The 20,569-nt window shown below is 42.2% G+C and overlaps 1 protein-coding gene across 1 annotated transcript in view; it reads left to right on the forward strand.

Annotated features, from left to right (window-relative positions):
- The window catches only part of sbf2 (SET binding factor 2), a 104,520-nt gene extending 84,433 nt beyond the window's left edge, over positions 1 to 20,087 (forward strand). The window contains exons 29-42 of the mRNA XM_079997881.1: positions 990 to 1,073; positions 1,993 to 2,067; positions 3,286 to 3,461; positions 5,835 to 6,011; positions 6,667 to 6,768; positions 10,096 to 10,281; positions 11,398 to 11,524; positions 12,076 to 12,203; positions 13,785 to 14,009; positions 14,975 to 15,082; positions 15,489 to 15,679; positions 16,579 to 16,666; positions 16,801 to 16,932; positions 18,747 to 20,087. Of these exons, the coding sequence (XP_079854007.1) occupies positions 990 to 1,073; positions 1,993 to 2,067; positions 3,286 to 3,461; positions 5,835 to 6,011; positions 6,667 to 6,768; positions 10,096 to 10,281; positions 11,398 to 11,524; positions 12,076 to 12,203; positions 13,785 to 14,009; positions 14,975 to 15,082; positions 15,489 to 15,679; positions 16,579 to 16,666; positions 16,801 to 16,932; positions 18,747 to 18,845 (1,898 nt within the window). The 3' untranslated portion in view covers positions 18,846 to 20,087. The remainder of the gene's footprint in view (positions 1 to 989; positions 1,074 to 1,992; positions 2,068 to 3,285; positions 3,462 to 5,834; positions 6,012 to 6,666; positions 6,769 to 10,095; positions 10,282 to 11,397; positions 11,525 to 12,075; positions 12,204 to 13,784; positions 14,010 to 14,974; positions 15,083 to 15,488; positions 15,680 to 16,578; positions 16,667 to 16,800; positions 16,933 to 18,746) is intronic.
- Positions 20,088 to 20,569: the final 482 nt, after the last annotated feature.

Consider the following 20,569-nt stretch of genomic DNA (forward strand, 5'->3'; position numbering starts at 1 on the left):
CTGTTTTTTTATTTTTTGACGTTAGAGTTAGTCTTTTAGATACTTTGACTAAAAACATCTAAGCTGTCTGAAATATAGCTCTTGGATTTGTATGATAGGTCATTTGCATAGGAGTCAACTTAAAAGGCATTTACTTCTAATGACAAAAAATAATAATTTCAGACTTGCAAATTTGAAACAATTGTAAGCTCTAGTCTTGTTTTGCTCTGCCAACAGGCACTCATGTTTTTCCTTATTTTGCCTTCTGGTGTGTGTGTGTGTGTGTGTGTGTGTGTGTGTGTGTGTGTGTGTGTGTGTGTGTGTGTGTGTGTGTGTGTGTGTGTGTGTGTGTGTGTGTGTGTGTGTGTGTGTGTGAGTGATTTGGCTGGGGTAGGAAGGAACTGTTTTACAATATAAAGGTTATGCCAGAGGAACAGGACAACCTGGGGTCACCCCCTCGTCCATCCATCTTCTCTGCCCCAAATCCATATTCGCAAATATATCGTACAGCACTAGTATGAGAGCTGTGAGCAGGATGCAGACATACACGCACACGACACATGCACACATGCACGTTTCAGCACTTATCCTCCCCATTAAACCCCCACATACTTTCTGCTCTATGCAAACTGGGTCAAAAAGCCCCCCAAATGATCATTAATTCCATCAATCTGAGCACTCTAAGGCTGTGAGGATCGGATGAAAGGCCTTCTAATTGGGAAATAGGATTCCCTTCATTTCCATAGCGTCAGAACGAGTTCAGACTAAGTTGGCAGGGAAGGATTTCCAGGTCTGAGCCAAAAGGCTTAATGCGCATCCCAATCTGGTTTACCTTGTCGGTAGTTGTAGCTGATACAGTACTGTTCACGGGCCTCGCATTTATTCCTGCAGACTAATCCCTTGCCATGTTGTCATGGAGATGTGTTTTAGAAATCTGTGTCCCTCGTTCATGTTTGTGTTGGACGCAGGAGGGGAGAAATGTCCTCTCTTTCATGTATGTGTGTCTTCAGGCAGTGAAAGGAGGACTTCCAGGATGCCAAAGATGGCCCCTGTCCATTTAGATATCCCCTTCTCAAACAGCTTTACCAGAGGTGGTAAGTGATGCCTTCAGTTTCCTATGACCCATGCTTTTGGCCAAAAGATTTCTGGCAGATATTTTCAGTCGACACATTCAGTCGAAAAATTAGTCAACATTTAATGGATTGAATCAGTTCAAGTGTACAGTCACGCTCATTGAAGGAAGAAATAAGTCTTTGCTAAGGGCTTTTAGTAATATCGATGCATATCTAAGGATTTTAATCTGGTTGAAAGTAGCATGTCCAGTCTTGTCGATGATACAAACTAAATTCCCCGAATTGTCCTGATGGTAACAGGGGGACTGACCTCACAAACATATAACCTGTAACCCATATGACGCTGCAGCCTGGAATGTGGCTCTGAATCACCAAAGGAAGCGCATGCATCACCACCAGCAAACTCAGTTTAATGAACGTTTTGTTTTTTACCGGGACATTTTTTTTGTATACCTTCAAATGCGAATAAAATGTGTAAGAGGTTGAAAGCGGAGGGGGAAATTCTTTCAAACGCACTCACTGGTTTTCCTGTCGTTCCATAACAAAGAAGTGGGTACACGGGGGGGGATTGACTCCCTTTTCTTTTATTCACAGAACGCAACCTTTTTCTGGCTCCATTTACTGGATCCTATGTTCACAACTCTTGCTTCCATCCACTGTCATCGTTAATTCCCTCCTCGGCATTTTAAATCATTCCTTTATCATTCCTTTTCGATCGGGATCATTAGCAGTGATTGCATGTCACATCATTCATTCTATTGGTTGTTGGTATTGCTGTCAGTTGGTACGAGCAATAGTCCAGTCATCGCTATTAATCTCCAAGTAAGAGTAAAAGTGATGTCATTTTATGATGTCCAGTTGACGTTGTGTTCTTTTTTTCCCCCATGGCCTATCTTTCCCTCCTTCTCCTTCCCTCCCTCCTGTACACAACATCTCCTAGTGCTTGGGTACAGAGATAAACTTTTCACTCACTCAAACCAAAAACCTGCCAGTAAGGGGACAATCCACAATCAAGGTATAGTGGAACTGCCGCTTTAAGATTGCTTTCCTCACCAATCTTCTAAAAAAAAAAAAAAAGCCTTTCCCTGTCGTAACCCATCGTCAAAGCCTTCTCATTTCACGTTTCTTCTAACTGCACATGTAGCATCTAACCTAGGGATTTAAAAACATCCTTGTGTAGCGTAGCGCTCGTTTTGACTGATGTTGCGAGTGCCCTTCTGGAAGCTGTGGTTTTGTGAAACCTCAAGCGGCTGCTTAAATGTGGTGCCGCCGATTGTTAATATGTTGCCTCAGAATTGTATATATAATATTGTCATTGTGGTCAGAGAGCAGGCCAGGCCATAAGTGTGTGTGAATCATTCCCGAGCGTCCGTGACCAACAGCAGGTCCCCCCCTCCCTCGGACCTGATGTTGGTCACGGACGCTCGGGAATGATTCACCGCTAAAGACTCTGACTGTGGCCTCCTGTAAGAACAGATCCTGGATAAGCGATGATCATTTTTTAATTAATGCATGTCTTTGTCACCAAACTTTTCATGGAGTGAGATTTGTTGTAAATGAAAAGAAAGAAAGAAAAGGTTGTTAGAAAATGCTATTTTGTTCTTGATTCTGTCTATAATTGTGTTATTTGTGTTAATTGTGTTATTACTATTAAAAGTGAGACTTTTAATAGTCAATCAGTGATATACTCATCTGAGACAGGTTTCATGGACAACTTATTTAAACTCTGTTTCTTATTGCCCAATCAAAGTTATCGTACGAAAACAAATGTCCTGAGCTTTGACAATGTTTTTTTTTTAATGCATTGGGAGTTCTTTTGGTTAATATCTAAAGTTATCTCCTCTTTCTTGAAGCAGACATAATTAGCAATTAGTCAAAACTGTCAACTAATCCTAAAGGGACGAACACCGGGACTTTAAGAAATAATGACTTCACTTGGAAGGTGCTGCATGTAATTTATCTTTTTTTGTAATGATCTCTTGAGCTATTGGCTAGTCCTGCTAGCAAACTCCAGTTCCAAATTCTGCTTTTAGAAAAACACATTTTATTTCATTTTATTTGTTGACTGCCTGCAAAAATCATGTATTTATTGGAGCCCTGTGCAACTAATTTGCATGTAAAATGTAGTCAGCATGGCATGTGTTCGTTATAATAGTGTTGAAGTTTATCTTGACATTAATAAACCAGGTTGTTTTTTTTTTTATGTGATTTATTTTTTCCTGTGTCCTCACAGGTGTGTGGGCCAGCTTACGCTCTAGCAGCAGACTCCAGCATCCGTTAACCGTGGACGTGGGTGCCAGGCTAGCAGGGAAGGATCTGGCGCCCCCTGCAGGCAGCAGCAGTCTGCAGGCTCAGCTCCTGAAACGGCAGGCTGCCCTCTACATATTTGGAGAAAAGTCCCATCTGAGGGTGAGACGAGAAAAAATACCGGAGGGTCTGTGTTTAATAAACGGTGTGATTAATGTTTGCCGATGATGATAACTGAAGTTTAACCAGCCTGTCCACATTTTTGGTAAAAGGGACATTTTCATTGCACATTGTAAAATGTTATGTTTAAGTGGCAGAGGGCTACATGCAACGTGTTCATAACACTCAAGCCAAGTGACGCTCAAACCACGATAATGGTGTGAGTGTTCTGTATTCACTTTTTAGATACTACACTATCTCACTATCTAATTGAACCACCTGTATGTAATTATAAAGGAAGGAATTTGTCTGTCCGTCTTTATGTCCTTCGATTATCTCGACAACTGTTCCACCGATGTACTCCAGACTTGCCGTGTTTGGTCCAATTTGGTCACGCGACACATTTGATATCAATTAACTTTGAGTCACAAAAAGTGTCTGGAATGGCCATGCTAAAGACTGAATCATTGACATTTTATCAATCTACGCCATTCAAATGTATTAGAAAGTCTTACATTTTAAACGGGCGTGCATTAGAAAGTCTTAAATTTTGTACGGGCATGCATTAAAAAGTCTTACATTTTAAACGGCATGCATCAGAAAGCCTTACATTTTAAACGGGCATGCATTAGAAAGTCTTACATTTTAAACGTTCATGCATTAGAAAGTCTTACATTTTAAACGGGCATGCATTAAAAAGTCTTACATTTTAAACGGCATGCATTAGAAAGTCTTACATTTTGAACGTTCATGCATTAGAAAGCCTTACATTTTGAACGTTCATGCATTACAAAGTCTTACATTTTGAACGTTCATGCATTAGAAAGTCTTACATTTTAAACGGGCATGCATTAGAAAGTCTTACATTTTAAACGGGCATGCATTAGAAAGTCTTACATTTTAAACGGGCATGCATTAGAAAGTCTTACATTTTGAACGTTCATGCATTAGAAAGTCTTACATTTCGTACGGGCATGCATTAAAAAGTCTTACATTTTAAACGGCCATGCATTAGAAAGTCTTACATTTGGACGTTCATGCATTAGAAAGCCTTACATTTTGAACATTCATGCATTAGAAAGTCTTACATTTTAAACAGGCATGCATTAGAAAGTCTTACATTTTGAACATTCATGCATTAGAAAGTCTTACATTTTAAACAGGCATGCATTAGAAAGCCTCACATTTTAAACGTTCATGCATTAGAAAGCCTTACATTTTGAACGTTCATGCATTAGAAAGTCTTACATTTTAAACGGGCATGCATTAGAAAGCCTTACATTTTAAACGTTCATGCATTAGAAAGCCTTACATTTTGAACGGGCATGCATCAGAGAGTCTTACATTTTGAACGGGCATGCATTACAAAGTCTTACATTTTGAACGTTCATGCATTAGAAAGTCTTACATTTTAAACGGGCATGCATTAGAAAGTCTTACATTTTGAACATTCATGCATTAGAAAGTCTTACATTTTAAACGGGCATGCATTAGAAAGCCTCACATTTTAAACGTTCATGCATTAGAAAGCCTTACATTTTGAACGTTCATGCATTAGAAAGTCTTACATTTTAAACGGGCATGCATTAGAAAGCCTTACATTTTAAACGTTCATGCATTAGAAAGTCTTACATTTTGAACGGGCATGCATCAGAGAGTCTTACATTTTGAACGGGCATGCATTACAAAGTCTTACATTTTGAACGAGCATGCATTAGAAAGTCTTACATTTTAAACGGGCATGCATTAGAAAGTCTTACATTTTAAAAGGACATGCATTAGAAAGTCTTACATTTTGAACGTTCATGCATTAGAAAGTCTTACATTTTAAACGGGCATGCATTAGAAAGTCTTACATTTTAAACGTTCATGCATTAGAAAGTCTTACATTTTAAACGGGCATGCATTAGAAAGCCTTACATTTTGAACGGACATGCATTAGAAAGTCTTAAATTTTGAACGAGCATGCATTAGAAAGTCTTACATTTTAAACGGGCATGCATTAGAAAGCCTTACATTTTAAACGGACATGCATTAGAAAGTCTTAAATTTTGAACGAGCATGCATTAGAAAGCCTTACATTTTGAACGGTCATGCATTAGAAAGTCTTACATTTTGAATGAACTTCAGAACTAAATCATTGCCATTTTGTTAAACTGTGCCTTTCACGAGTCTTAGAAAGTCCTACACTTTTACTAGTAATAATAATTTCACAAATTGGGAAGATATTTGTGTCTTTGTATCACTGGCTCTCTAAGTGGTTAATCATAGTGAACTCCTGTACATCATATAGAAGCCCATTAGAAAGTAAGAGCATGAATCACATGGAGAACATTTTTTTTTTTTTATCATAACCCAGACTTTTTCTTCTTGCAGGGCTTGAAACTGGACTCTTCTCTGAACTGTGAACTGGTGCCTGTGGACTTTGCAGACACTCGGCAGGTTAAAGCCGCTTTCAAGAAGCTGCTGAGGGCCTGTGCTCCCAGCGCCACCTCCTCGGATGCAGGGGATTCCTTCCTCAAAGCCTTGGAGGACTCAGAGTGGATCATGCAGGTGAGACAACACGTGCACAAATCCAACCACAAAGCTTTCTTACCTAAGCGTCTAATAAAAACATGTCTGGACCTTTGTGAGAATGACGTGGAATAGTGTGAGAACTTCCTGAAAGTGACCTCGTGGTCGACTCTCGCCGTTCACCCTGTGTGTGTGACTTCCACATCACAGTAAATCCGTGCTGGAGCTTTTTTTTCCCAAGGGAAATGGATGCACACACACAAGGATGGGAGAGCCCTAGCACTCTTATCACGCTGGTTATCTGACTGACCCCCTGGAGCCCGTGTCCCCACATTAAACATGTCTTAACTGTAGAACAATATTATCTGTGGGAAATCCTGCGCCGACACCAAGCAGCGCTCAGCACTTTGGAGAAATTTGCCCCGGTGGACCCAAAATAGCACTGAATGCAAAACAATGGACCCATTGTGTGTGTGTGTGTGTGTGTGTGTGTGTGTGTGTGTGTGTGTGTGTGTGTGTGTGTGTGTGTGTGTGTGTGTGTGTGTGTGTGTGTGTGTGTGTGTGTGTGTGTGTGTGTGTGTGTGTACAGTATGGCTTATGTGTTTCAATGTGTGTATTTGAATTTGTGAGTATAATTCAACTCTGTTAATTTTGAGTGTGTGTGTGTGTGCGCGTGTGTGTGTATCTCCCACAGCTTCACAAGATCTTGCAGTTGGCACTTATTCTGGTGGAGCTCCTGGACAGCGGCTCATCTGTTCTGCTTAGCCTGGAGGACGGCTGGGACATCACTACACAAGTGAGGAAAACACACAATATGCAACACGTACACAAGTCCCTGGTCAGGTTCATGAAGAAATACTGGAGTTCTATGTTATTTGATGTCATTGTTATTAGGGGTCCAGCCCTATTGTTATTGTTCTGATTTTTGTTATTATTATTATTCTTTTTGGCATTTTTCGGGCTAAAGGTGTCCGGCCCACAACAACCACTGGACCCATGGACACAGTTGAGGTCTCATTAGAACCAGGACATCTCAAACATCTCGTGGTTCAAGTTTCATCCACATCGATCTACATTTGGAGCAGGAATTAGTGAAAAACCGATTACATTTTACCAGAAGTGGCAGAACATTCGTGCGTTGCAAATACGCAAATGTTCTTAAAACTTCCAGTCGGGTGGTGAAGCAAGATGAGTTTGTTGAGTAGGATGCTTTGTGCGAGCTGCGTGGTATAGACTCCATCGCTCTGTAGTGGTTACAACTGTGTGTGTGTGTGTGTGTGTGTGTGTGTGTGTGTGTGTGTGTGTGTGTGTGTGTGTGTGTGTGTGCGCGCGTGCGTGGTCTTACCTGCTTGACGTCGACGGGGCTCTTTAATTTCATATTTTATCTCTTTTGCCCTTTTTGTAAATGAACTCATTCTGTTCGCATCTAACCCGGTGCCATATCTCTCCCTATTTTGCGGCATCTCAAGCCAATCATAACATGCAAACTGTAGGAGTCAAAAACAGGCAAAAAAATAATTCTGTGTTTGTGTCCTCACAATTTGCTTGCAGCTCCAAAGCAATGGGTACGAATCATCTCAGTTTTATTTTAGTCCCAAATGTTTAAAAAGTTGATGAAATGTCTCTGAGGGACATTTGTGGACATTGTGCAGTGTTTAAATCGAGTTGTTTGGAACTTTCACACGGAGTGATTTCCTTCCACACGGAGCGATTTCCTTCCACAGAGATCGTGAGGCAGGACACTATGGACTACAGGTAGAAGACAGCCACCGTCTAACGTTTATGATAAGGTCATAACACGCAACAAGTGTATCAGCTTGTAGTAGTAATTCTGCGTTTTACCAGGGTTTGGAAAACCCGCATCATTACGTCAGCTGATGCTGCGTTCAATGGAAACTCGGAAAATTGTAACTCGTTTTAGTAGTAATGCTGATGTAAAGACAAGCGACAGCACAAACTGATGCTGCATTCTATGGGAACTTGAAAATTTGGAATTGGAGTCGATACTGGACCACGTGTATTGCTGCCTAAAGCTTTATTTATTAGTGTTATTATTATTCAAAAGCAATTGAATGTACTTCAGTAGGGGTGTCACGATTCCAATTCAAAATCGAAAATCGATCGAAATGAGCATTCGATTTCGAACTTTGAAATCACAAGCAGGTTCGCAATTCCCCCTGTATATTTGTATTTTGTGAGTGAAATTCTCCGACCACCAAGACAAAATAAATGTGATCTCTAATATAGCTTTGGGCTCTTTCAGCTCCCAAGCACATCTTTTACCTATGAAATTGTGTGAAATATTTTATTTATGTTCATTCCACTAGAAAAAAATAACATTATTTATAATGATTTAATGTGACTGAATCAAGACTTGATAGTCTAACAATGGCATAGCCGTCATTGCTGAATAAAACTGTTATCGATTTAAATCGGAAATCGAATCATGGATTTGGAGAATCATGACACCCCTACTCTTTGGCTGTAATGCCCTTTGTCGCTGTGTTGTGCTGATTTCAATCATAAAAGTTTATGGTTTTGATTTCGAGGCATGTAAACGAAAGGCCTGTTTTAATCTTCATCACTTTTTTGTATCCTCAGCATATTGTCACATTTTTGCCGTGTGAGCTCATATTTTCCACAATGACCTGTCGAGTTTGCAGAGTATGTTGCAAGCATATGTCCTTCCAGTGTGTTTACTGGATCTGTAAAGCCCAGGGCTGCTGTTTAAAAAAAAAAAAAAAAAAAAAAAAAAAAAACCTGAAAAAAAAAAAATAACTAATAACCGGTTCCCCTGTGCCAGGCACGTGTTAGGCCCAGAGCATCTCGCTCTCTGGGCCACCACCCTCATCACGCCAGCGCCTCATCACGCCTGAGCGGAGAAATAAACTCCATATGCTCTGGCACTTGTCACACCATCCACGGCCTTAGACACCCAGCAGACAGGATGCACAACGCTCCTTTTCCTCCTTTTCGCTATCCCCGCTTTTTATCCTTGACCTCTCTGCTTCCCTGACTTTCCTTATTGCCTCTTTTCTCATGCCTTGCTTTTGTCTTTTTCTCAACTCTCCGTTTCGGACGGTTGTAGCCTAGAAGTCATCCCACACCTTTGTTCTAAGCTGGGAAGCCGTGGGCTTTCTCTGGATGTTCTCCCAGCCCCCCCATGGGGAAGCCACGCACTGTTTTTCCCGCTCATTCCACACGCGTCTGGGCTCATTAGTCGTCTGGAGGAGGGAGGCCAAACAGATTGCATGTGTAGATTAATGCACGGTCCTGCAACGGAGCAAGTTGTGCCGTGAGATGCTATTTCAAATTGTTTGATAAGAAAATTACTCTTAACTTTTAATTTGTTCTGCTTTCGAAATACATCAGAAAAATGGAGCGCATACGCCCATTGTAGTCACATTATGCGGAAAAATAACAACATGCAATCTCTCCATCTAAGAAAATACTACACAAACACGCACGTTGAAATATGGTGGAAATATTCTCACTTGATCACTTGTCAAATTTTTTTTCGTCACACCTACAAGACCTTTTGAACTTTTTGGGGTTGAATCATTTATTCTAAAGGGGAAAAAATATCATAAATTGATGTCGTCAAAATGCATCTGTAACCTCCATTTCAACGTTGCGTAGAGATCCCTTTAAAAAAGAAAATGGAGATGAGTATAGATTCTCCTGTGGTAAAGTTTCTTACATTGTGTATATCCATGATATGTTGACCATTACCGTATGTGTCAACGTTTTAAGACGATACACATCAATAACATAATTGCTATGTTCTTCTTAAAATAATTTCTCAGCATGTGGTCTGAATTCAGTCCAGTGTGTATGCTCTGCCTGTTGGGAATTAACAAATCCGATTCTGTGTTATTGGTGGCCCACATTAGCATCAAAGACTGGATCCGACATTGGAAAAAATGAGCGTTCTTGTCCAAATCAAATTCCATTAAATACAATTATCTCACCCGAGCATGCTTCCACGCAAGTTTAGATATTCAATAAGCTACTCATGACAATGTTTGACCTGCTTTGAATAAGTCTGAAAGAAACAGAATCATCATCCCTCCCCGGGTTAATCGAGCTGTCGGCGCACATCTGTGTTTATCCATCGTCTCAGGTAGTGTCTCTGGTGCAGCTGCTCAGCGACCCCTTCTACAGGACGCTGGAGGGCTTTCAGGTGCTGCTCGAAAAGGAGTGGCTCTCGTTCGGACACAAATTCAGCCAGCGGAGCAACCTGAGCCCCAGCAGCCAGGGGAGCGGCTTTACGCCGGTCTTCCTGCAATTTCTGGATTGTGTCCACCAGGTAAATGTCACACCTTTCCAAACAGCCCCCCTGCACTTAAACTATCCATATTCCCTCTGTGACCCTCCCCCGCCCCCCCCGCCGCCTCTCCAAAGGTGGCGCGGGAAGGAAATGGCGATAGTGACAAGTCCAAATTACACCGGTATGGTCGTGTAACATCATTCATATCTCGTATGTGAGCTCATTACATTCCTTCAGAGAGAAGAAGAAGGGATAAGGGAATGGGGTGGGGGGAGGGGGGAAATCCAGCTGTCATTATCCATCCACTCTGTTTGCAATCCCCGCATCGGATAAGTGAATTAGACAGTGGAGCGCACCGGGGGTTTGTGCTGCGAGGCTGTTACCCAGATGGTCCATGAACCCAGTGATCAGTGCAGAGTGTTCCGTGCTAGCGTGTTTTCAGCATCCCCTTCATACTTCCATGCGTTTGCTCTGTAAGTGGGAAATTGGACTTTGGTGGATTTAAAAAGTTTCACAGAAGGCTTGGGTGTGCTTTACGACTGGGGGGAGGGGGGGGGGGGTCGTCACAGAGTGGGAGCAGCTGAAGGACAGAGAACTAGGAAATGCTAACTTTAGAGAATGCCACAGGTTTTTCTGGCGTCCCTGGGGGTCCTGCAGGCCCACTCCCATATGCCTGCATCAACACATAGTTTCTGCATTGGTCGTTTGAAACTCATGTCTTGGCTGCTAAGGCGGGCTGGCCGGGATCCTGGGTCCTGGAGAGCTGTAAACTGGGGGTGGGGGGGGGGTTCAAGGACTCAAAATAGAAATGCTTCATCTCCGAAACAGCTGTTGTTTTCGCCAATAGACCCAGGTGCCCCGAGCGTCCAGTGGAGCATTGAGGCTCCTCTCTCCACTGGACAGAGATGATAGTTCCTTAGAATCTGCCCAGATTGTGTCGAAGAGTAATGATGTCTCTGACCCCCCCGGGGGGCAGGAGGGGTTCCTTCCTGATGGTAATTGGTGCTTTCACTGGGGAGAGGTGTAGCCATAACACAGGGAAAGGATCCAGTCACCGTCGCACCAACGAGTTAACCCACCGCTCGCTCACCCCTCAGTCCACATCTCTTGACCCCCCCCCCCCCCCTTTATCCCTTATCCCCCGTCTTATTGCAGATTCTGGAGCAACATCCTCTGGAGTTTGAGTTTAATCAGCAATATGTGAAGTTTCTGGCTTATCATCACATCTCCAACCGGTTCAAGAACTTCCTCCTGGACTCAGACTATGAGCGCTTGGAGCACGGTCAGTGAACTGTACAGCTAAGACCTGGGATTTATTTAGTTGATAGTTTGGGACACTCGGACGTCAACATAAGTCGTGCCGGATGAATTCACAACTCTCAGTGAGCGAAAGCTGTTCGAGCTATTCACACATGACCAAACTATTTTCGAGAAGCCGCGCGCTGTTCTAATTTCACACAATCCTTTCACACATTATTTTCAGCCGTTCGGCACGTTGAGCCGCTTTCCCTTTGAAAAGTCGGCCACTCTTCGATCCGTAATCATCCAAAATTCGGCAGCAAAGATTTGTGTATACATGCTATTGGAATGGGAAATCATGCTCCAAAGCAACATTAAACAAATTTAACAGGAGCCTTTTTTAACCTAAGGCGTCGCCAAAGAGTGCGTTCGCAGTCGGCTGAATGGTTTTCTCGAAATACCGGATCAGTTTGGATCATTTGGATGCCCGGGGAGCTGTTTGTGAGCTCATTTGAATTGGTGGGATGAGCAGAGGTAAGACCCAAGGTGGAATTCCTCTTTAAACAGTGTCTCTCTGTTCTGTTGTCCTCACAGGAACTCTGTTTGAGGACAAGGGAGACAAGCAGGCCAGACGAGGCGTCTGCATCTGGGAGTGCATCAACAGAATGCACCGGAGGAGTCCAATATTCTTCAACTACCAGTACAGGCCCACAGACACGGAGGTGAGCGTTTTGATGGCTTTCAATGTGTTTTTTTTTTTTTTTTTTAAGAGTTTTTCTAGGCATACAGTATGCTCCAGCCTGCTCCCAATGTGAGTCCTGGTTTTCTCTCTGGCTCCGGTACAGATTGGAGGTTTTTCGGTGTGACCGTTTGCCCTCTGATGTCACATCTGCAGCGACAGATTGTCTGCCGCTCTGTTTTGCTACGGCCCGAGGTTGTGCCGTTGTGTTTTCCAACGTTGGTTTGTTTTTAGGGGAACGGGAATGTCAAGCCCAGGAGATGTTCTCTAATATCTGAAAAATGGAAATCGAGCGATTTTTTTTTTTTTTTTTTTTTTTTGTATTTGAAGGACGAGCCCTTTGAGAGGGATCATCTTGTGCTCCTAAAGCAGGAAATCGTAATTACAGAAGACATTTGAACGCAGGGAGGAGAATAAAACTGCTCTGGGATTTCTGTGATTCTAAGAAAAAATGTCTTCTTATTTCCTTCACACCACAGTCCCTTGTGGTTCACTTAAGCCTCCTCATATGAAGGACGAGTGTTTATTTTGATAATGACCCCCAGCACATCATTATATAATTTATGAGCTAAACATCAAAGGCAGGAATGATTCCCACAATAAAGACCCTGGGTGAGGGGTTGTGTGTGTGTTTGTGTGCCCACATGTGTGTACGTACATACACAATATGTAGTGTGTTTATGGCAGGAAGGCTGAGCCGTGCTCTACTCGCCGGCCAGTGACCGAAGCTGTGCCCATATTTCTGACAGTTTCTGTGATGAAGGGTTTCGGGAAGTGTTTGGGTCTATTTGGCCGCATTCTTTCCCACTGGCTGAAAAGATTCTGCCATTCTTCAAAGGACTAATTATTCCCTCTCAAAAGACTTCATGCAGATAGTCGGAGTGTCTCTCACCATCTGGACGTAGTAAAGCTTTATTGACTCTGTCAGCCATTTCGGCAGTGTTTCTTTTCTAATTGCCATGTGATATTTACCACCAACTTTGGCTCGGCTTCCTGTTGATCTACAAAATATAATCATCCGTCAGCATATTATTTACTCCATTATTCTATTATCTCACCATACTATAGAGAGATATATTTTACTATAAGACTATACATATGTTATATTACGTCAGCATATTGTACCATACTAAAGTAAAAAATAGCCCTAAAGTAATAAAATAAAAAGCCCCAAATAAAGTTGAACATACCACCACTATTACATACACTGCTACTATTACTGTCATGGCGTATTATTACTATATACTATTTGTACTTTACTTTGAATTAACCGCCACCTGTGTTCACTAGTTAGCATAGTGCTACTCCCTGGTAACCTCCGTTTATTTGTGTAAATATAGAGATTTTTTTTGACAGCTCTGTCAACTTCTCCTGCTGTAACCTGTGAATTTCCCTGAGTTGATTGGTAAAGTCTTATCTTATTCCTAGCTAGGTTTATTTTATATTTAATTTCTTGCAGTTTGTGTGAAAATGAGAGCGTTGTGCAAAAACTGCAACCCTTTTGGGCGTCCATACAAACACATTGTTATTGTGACATTAAACATCTTTAAACTTCCACTCGTAGCCCACCCTGAAGCCCTCCATCACCATCCCCAACCTGAGCAAGTGGGACTTCTTCACGGAGGAGTCTCTATCCACGGGGCCGTCGTTCGACTGGAGGATGCCGGCGGCGCGGGCGGAGAGCAGCGAGGAGGCCGACACCATCTCCAGCAGCAAGAGGAGGATCGTGTGGCCGTGCTACAGCAGCGTGAGCCGCGCTCAGCCCGATGCCATCACCAAGCTGCTGGCCGTGAGTTTCTGTCATACTCTGTGCTCTGGGAGTCGTTTACTGGGTATTGGATATTATTTTATAATTGATAAACTATTATTAATATATATTTAGTCTGTACATTTTTACGTTTATATTTATTGTTTATGATAGGGTTTATTGTATATTGCCAATTTATTTTTTTGCATTGTTTATTTATATTGTTTTATTTTTCTGGTTTATTGTTTGTTTTTTTTTTTTTTTTTATTCTTATTACTTTATTTGCCTTTTTTTTTATCTGAGCTGCTGTGACACCACAATTTCTCTTCTCGGGGATGAATTAACCTTGGGTGATTGGACGAATATATCGTCAATCGGTGTTTTGGGGCGATTTCTTCGCGCAATTTTTGTCCTTTTATTTTGCTAATTCAGTCCTCTGTCTCCTCGAAAATTCAACTCAGCAAATAATAATCCTGTCTTTAAAAGCTGGTGTGTCGCCACCGACAGTGATACGCGTCGCTTCTCGGTGTCATTTACTTCGAACCGCGTGGCATTGATGTCCCAGTGATTGATGTCACACTCAGCCAATTAGAAGCTCGATTAAGATCCGTCACCGTCCACCAATCAGAGGAGAGATTCTTGGACAGATCCCATCAGCTTCAAGCCACGTGCAGCTTTTGAATTGTGTTGACGCTTTAGTGTAAGTTTTGCCAGTTTTTTTTCCTGCATGATGGTTGCAGAGAATTGTCTCGGGCCAAGTGGAGATGGAGCTTGGAGACTCTCTACACCAGCGGTGGAAATTATTTTTGCGGACAGAGGCGACGAGGAGCAGGAGATTTATCTGCGTCCGATCAGCGAGAACGGTTCGCAAAACAAGCGAATATATCTGCAATCGCCGGTTGTCGGGCTGCCGGTGGCGTGTAGGAAAATGTTGACATATCACCTCACCCTGCGATGAATAAATGCACCTATCTAATCTAATATCTGTAACCTCTAATGTGTTCCAGGACATTGAGAGACTGGAGGCTGAGCTGAACCAGGCACCGGAGCGGTGGCAGGCCACTCTGGAAAGAGTCCGAATCAGCATCCAGGAAGACCTGAAGCAAGAGGGAACCGTGAGTTTTGGGAGAAGACAAAGATTAAGATTGTTTGTGTCTCTATTTTTCAAGTTTTGGAATGTGAGTGATATGGTGAGAAACCTCCTGGATCCTACAGTAAACCACAGTAGCACATGTTTGTGTCAAAAAGGTACATTTTGCTGTATTTTGTATTTGTTAAAGCAAGCTATGCTTCCGCCTTTTCAAATGGAATGAAATCCCTTTCTTTGGCCAGTATGGGTCCTTTAGCGCTTTATTTTAACACGATGGAAAACAATATGAACAATAAATGAACATATACTGTCTAATTCAGACAGCCATTTTTCACAGTGAAGATTTGGAAACAAAATTCCCATCAATGAGACACTATCACTTTTTCTTACCCATTATAATAAATACGACCTTGTGTTTCTGTTTCCTCCAGCTCCATAAGCAGGCTGTGTCCATCTCGGGCCTGATCCCCACCTCCAGCCTCCAGGCGTTCCAGCGCCGCTCCATGCTGCACCTCCCGGAGGGCGGCCTGAGTGAGGACCGCAGCCCAACGGCCGTCAACGGTGTGAACCGCCGCGCAGCCACGCTCTACCATCAGTTCACCCCCAAGAGCGACGAGAACAGGTGGGTCCGGAAACAGGAAAGGGTGGGGGAGGAAACCTCTATGGTGTCTTTTTTTATTATGTATCAGAAACGTTTTTTTCTGCCGGGTACATTTACATATACTAGGAATTTGCTCTGGTGAGTGGGTGCGTGGAAGAGTGGATCTGAGTGGAACAAGAATATAAAACCAATAAAAAAAAAATAACAGATTAAAAAAAGTTCAAATAAAATAAAATAAATATTTAAATAGCAATAGTCAGATATGTAAAGATATACATTATTACAGTGTAATACCAAGTGGTGGTGTGTGTGTGTGTGTGTGTGTGTGTGTGTGTGTGTGTGTGTGTATATGTGTGTATATATATATATGTGTGTGTGTGTATATATATATATATATATATATATATATATATATATATATATATATATATATATATATATATATATATATATAGTGTAGTTCTTTGCCTCAAGCTGATGATCGTCTACTGTGACTTTTAAGCTTGTGTTATTTAATTTAGGAATTGTTATAAATTTTATGGCTTTATATTTTATCGTGTACATGATTTATAATTGGTGAACAGATTTAGACTCTCGATTGAATTCACTTCTATTATTTTCCTTTTTTCTATTGCCTTTTTCATGAGACATATTTTGATCATCATCATCAGAAGAAGTGAAATAAGTTATTTATAAGTTAGTGATTTAGTAATTAGTCATTTGCCTTGTGTCATATTTACTTTAAATGTATCTCCTCTGCTTCAGTGGCCCCCCCATGAGAAATATCCAGAATCTTACAGAACCTCTCTGTTGTTCTGATCAACTATAGAAGAGCTTGTGAACCAGCAGCTCCAAAATATGCCGTTCACGTCCGTTATTACTCCACAAAACACCTCGATTCAACGTGTGTCTGTGTCCAGGTCGTACGAGGGGATCCTCTACAAGCGAGGAGCGCTGCTGAAAGGATGGAAGCCACGCTGGTTTGTGTTGGACATCACCAAACACCAGGTGAGAAAAGCAGGAAACCACGTGACCATCAGAAAACACCACCCGCTGTTTCAGTCGTTCACCTGTGTGTGTGTGTGTGTGTGTGCGTGCGTGCGTGCGTGCGTGCGTGTGTGCCCGTGCGTGTTTCCTTCCAGCTTCGATACTACGACACGGGCGAGGACACAAACTGCCGAGGCCACATCGACCTGGCTGAGGTGGAGTCTGTGATGATCGCCACTCCCACGATAGGAGCACCCAAACATATCAGCGAAAAAGCCTTCTTTGATGTGAGACTTGAGCCCCTCTCCCACTTGCACTGAAACGCTGTAAATCTACCAGCAGCGTTCCCTATTGGCGTCATGTAGGACTGGGAGCCGGTGTCGATGTTCCGTGAAAAGTTGTTCCATGAGCTCACCCACTCTCGAAGTAGTATAATTTCTAGCTAATTGCGGGAACGTCTGGGAATGGAAGCGTGGGGGAATAGAGGCAGTAACATTGCAGTGAAGAAGGAGTTGAGCCGATTCCAAATAAAGCATAAATAGTGGGTTATTTATTTCACACGAACATTACAAAAATTATTTGTCTTTTTGGGAAGAACAAAAATATTTGGAAAAAAATGGCGAGTCCAAACCGTGGTGCTCAGCTGCAAAGATGAGAAACTGAAACACGTCCAGTCTCTACAGTGACAGGTGTTTATGTTCTTTAATGTTATTATTTTTCTTTGTAAAAATGCCACTCAGACCCTGGTCGTGTCTTTCACAGTCAGGGGTGCGATGCAGGGACATCGGGCACAAGCGCTTAGCTTGCCCGCCGGCTGCACCGCAATGCGGAGCCGGGGGAAGCGATGGGACGGGGAGAGGTGGAACAGGTGGAGAACGTTCCTTCTCCAGAGGCATGAGAGTGAAGGACAGGTTGAAAACGATCACACTGATTTAATAACATTGGGTTTAGGGTTATTGGGTCCAGGGACGAGGACTCTGTCCCCCGCGTCAGCGGAGGGAACCGAGTCCGTCCGGGAGGGGCGGGGAGATCTATAAATGAAACCAAATCGGTTGCCTAGTCTCGCGTGATGTAGACACCTCTCCTCGAGCATTATGTAATGTATCCTGTGGCAGTTCCTCCTGCCACACGCCACCCAAGTTACATTTTCAGGGCCCTCCGGCACAGAGACACCCAATACGATGGGTTGTAGACACCAGTAGAGAGGAGGCTCGGCGGAATTAGCCAGGAGCAGATTGGACATGTCATGACAGGCATGAGGGTTGGATGAGGGTTTCAACCTGCTGCTTGTTAGCCCAACCAACGAGAAACTGGTATGCAGCCACCCTGACCCAGTCACCCAGTCACCCAGATCCAGGTCAGGTGTGGCTCCTCAAACCATCCCATCCCCAGATCACATATCCGTAACAGTCGTCTAAGTGGGAACCGGCTCCATACGGAACTTTTACGTAAAGAACACTATATGGGAAATCACTACCTACTGCCATTGCAGGATCATTTTTATCCAGCAATGTTATGGATTCCAAGAAAGGGGCTTTGTTTTCAGATTTTTTTTCTGGAGGATCAATCACTTTGTAGCTTTTGAGTAAAAAAAATAAATAAACAACAAAAAAAAAACAACACAAATATTCTCTTACTCTACTAACATTACTTATTCCAAAAGAAGGTTTAACTGGGTATGACTGATTTACGCTTTGATACTATCGACAGCATTTATTTAGGTTGGTTTGAATAAAAGTGGCCCTTAAATTAGTTAATGTAATGTACAGTATTTACGTTATTGTGATTTTTTTTTTTTTAAATGTATACATTTTTGTGATTTTTATCATTATTTTTTGAGGGCATGTGTCTGTTGTTTTTTGTTGATTTTTCAGCCTGAGCAGGTTTTGCAGCCCACGGGACAAATGCTACCCATTGATTATATATATATTTTAAGTACCTATTAATTATAATGAATGAATTATAGTTATAATACGAATGAACTCGCGATTTTATTTAGATAGGAATTGACTTTTCTAGTCTTTTTATGTCATGGACGTCACGGTGGGTTGTTGTTTTCCTTTCTTTTCTTCTAGTCTACATTTAACCCTTTGTCTTCCAGTTAAAGACCAGTAAGAGAGTGTACAACTTCTGCGCCTCGGACGCCCCCAACGCCCAGCTGTGGATGGACAAGATCCAGAGCTGCATCTCGGACGCGTGAAGGCCCGGCCACGTCAGAACACCACTCGAGAGGAGGGGTGGGGCAGCCGAGACGTAAACTCCGACTCCACCCGGCCGACAAATGACCGGTGACGGATTTGGGGGGGACCAGGGTGAACTAAGTGCCTGGTAGTGAAGGATGTAGCCCATCCTTATTGTTTTTCATCCATCTGCCTGTTGGTCAGCTTTTGGGTCGGTGAACGTGCCACATGGGTCTCTGCCGCCCGCCCCCCCCCCCGACTGTGAGTAGATTTAGGTTACGCTGAGAGGGTTTACGCTACGTAGGTGATCCTGGTTTTCCCGACGTAAATAGAAACAAGCAATATCACTGGCCATTAAAAACTGTGCTTTAGTATTAGAATTTCAAAAGAAAAACGATGGGTTAGCAAAAGCCTACGAGAGAATTTATTGGAGATATTTTACTACGAGGAAAAAAAAAAAAAGAAAAAAAAAAGTTATTGCTGCTCGAGAGATAAGTCTGAACCGCCAAAAAACTCAGAGATTTTAATGCACAACAAGACAGTTTTGTTTGCACTTAGCTCTAAAAATATGCACTCCATATCAAAGACAGATTTTCTAACAGATGCAGACAATAAGGCAAAGTGTGTTCCTTTATAAATGTACATATGGAATTTGCTCTTTGGAGATGGTTAAAATGAAAATAATTTGCACAGTATAGTTCAAAACAGTTACCTTATTTAAATAACTGACATTTTCTCCACTTCCTTTAAACATTGTGAATGTTTTCTGACTCCTGGATAACATGTTTGTCCCGTGTAATGTAAATTATTTTTTTATTAAAAATGTAACTCTTTTTTCAAGTGTTTTGCCTCAATGTTAAATGTAAATACTTATGTGACATTTCATTTTATGTATGTACTGAACGTGTGTATTTCTTTCTAAGCCCGTCTTTTTTTTTTTTTTTTTTTTTTTTTTTTTAATGTGTTATTTGTGCAAATACCTGAGTAGCCTCTTCCCCGTTTTCTCATCAACCGTTGTCTTAAAAAAAAAAAATGAAGGGGATAAAACCTTGTTTTTCCAGACGGGACCTGTTTGTGTAAAGGGCTTTTAAATGGGTAAATGAACTGACCGATGAGACCTTGTGGCTTGTTTTTAAGTATCGTCCATTTCTTTTTGTGTATTGTACCTTGTTTCCTAAAACGAAGCTAAACGAAATTCAAAGTCATATGGGAAGCTTACATGTTACTGTATGCCTGTACCATGCCGTGTGGTGACACTAACCTTTCTTGGAAATAAATCAAATACTTGAAACGACCCAAGTCAACGTTTTTCGGCTTGTTCCACCTTTGCCGCGTCGCCAACGTTGTGTTTGGTATTCATCACGATCATTGTTCGTCAACAGAGCCACAGTGCGCCAAGTTCAGCATCACTAAATAACCGTCGTCCTGATATGAATCATTCAGTTGAATTGCATCTTCTCCATTCCAGCTGTATCTTCTCCATAATCACCTATTGGCGCCACGGTGGCTTGGCGGGACCATCTCCCCCTCCAAAAAAACTTGCTCCGCCCACGAGTGAACCATTAAAAAACATCTGATATCAGTCAAGTCTGGGTGGCTCGACCTGGACATTGACCAAAGCGTTCCATGGAAACTTTTACAGGAGCACATGGATTTTGGCCTGTTTGAAGCTGTGAATCGATTGATTCAAGATACTTATTTGTGGATAATACAACGGTCCGTAACGTGTACACAAAACATTGAA

This window comes from Zeus faber (assembly GCF_960531495.2).
Source record: "Zeus faber genome assembly, chromosome: 3".
Lineage (NCBI taxonomy): Eukaryota > Metazoa > Chordata > Actinopteri > Zeiformes > Zeidae > Zeus > Zeus faber.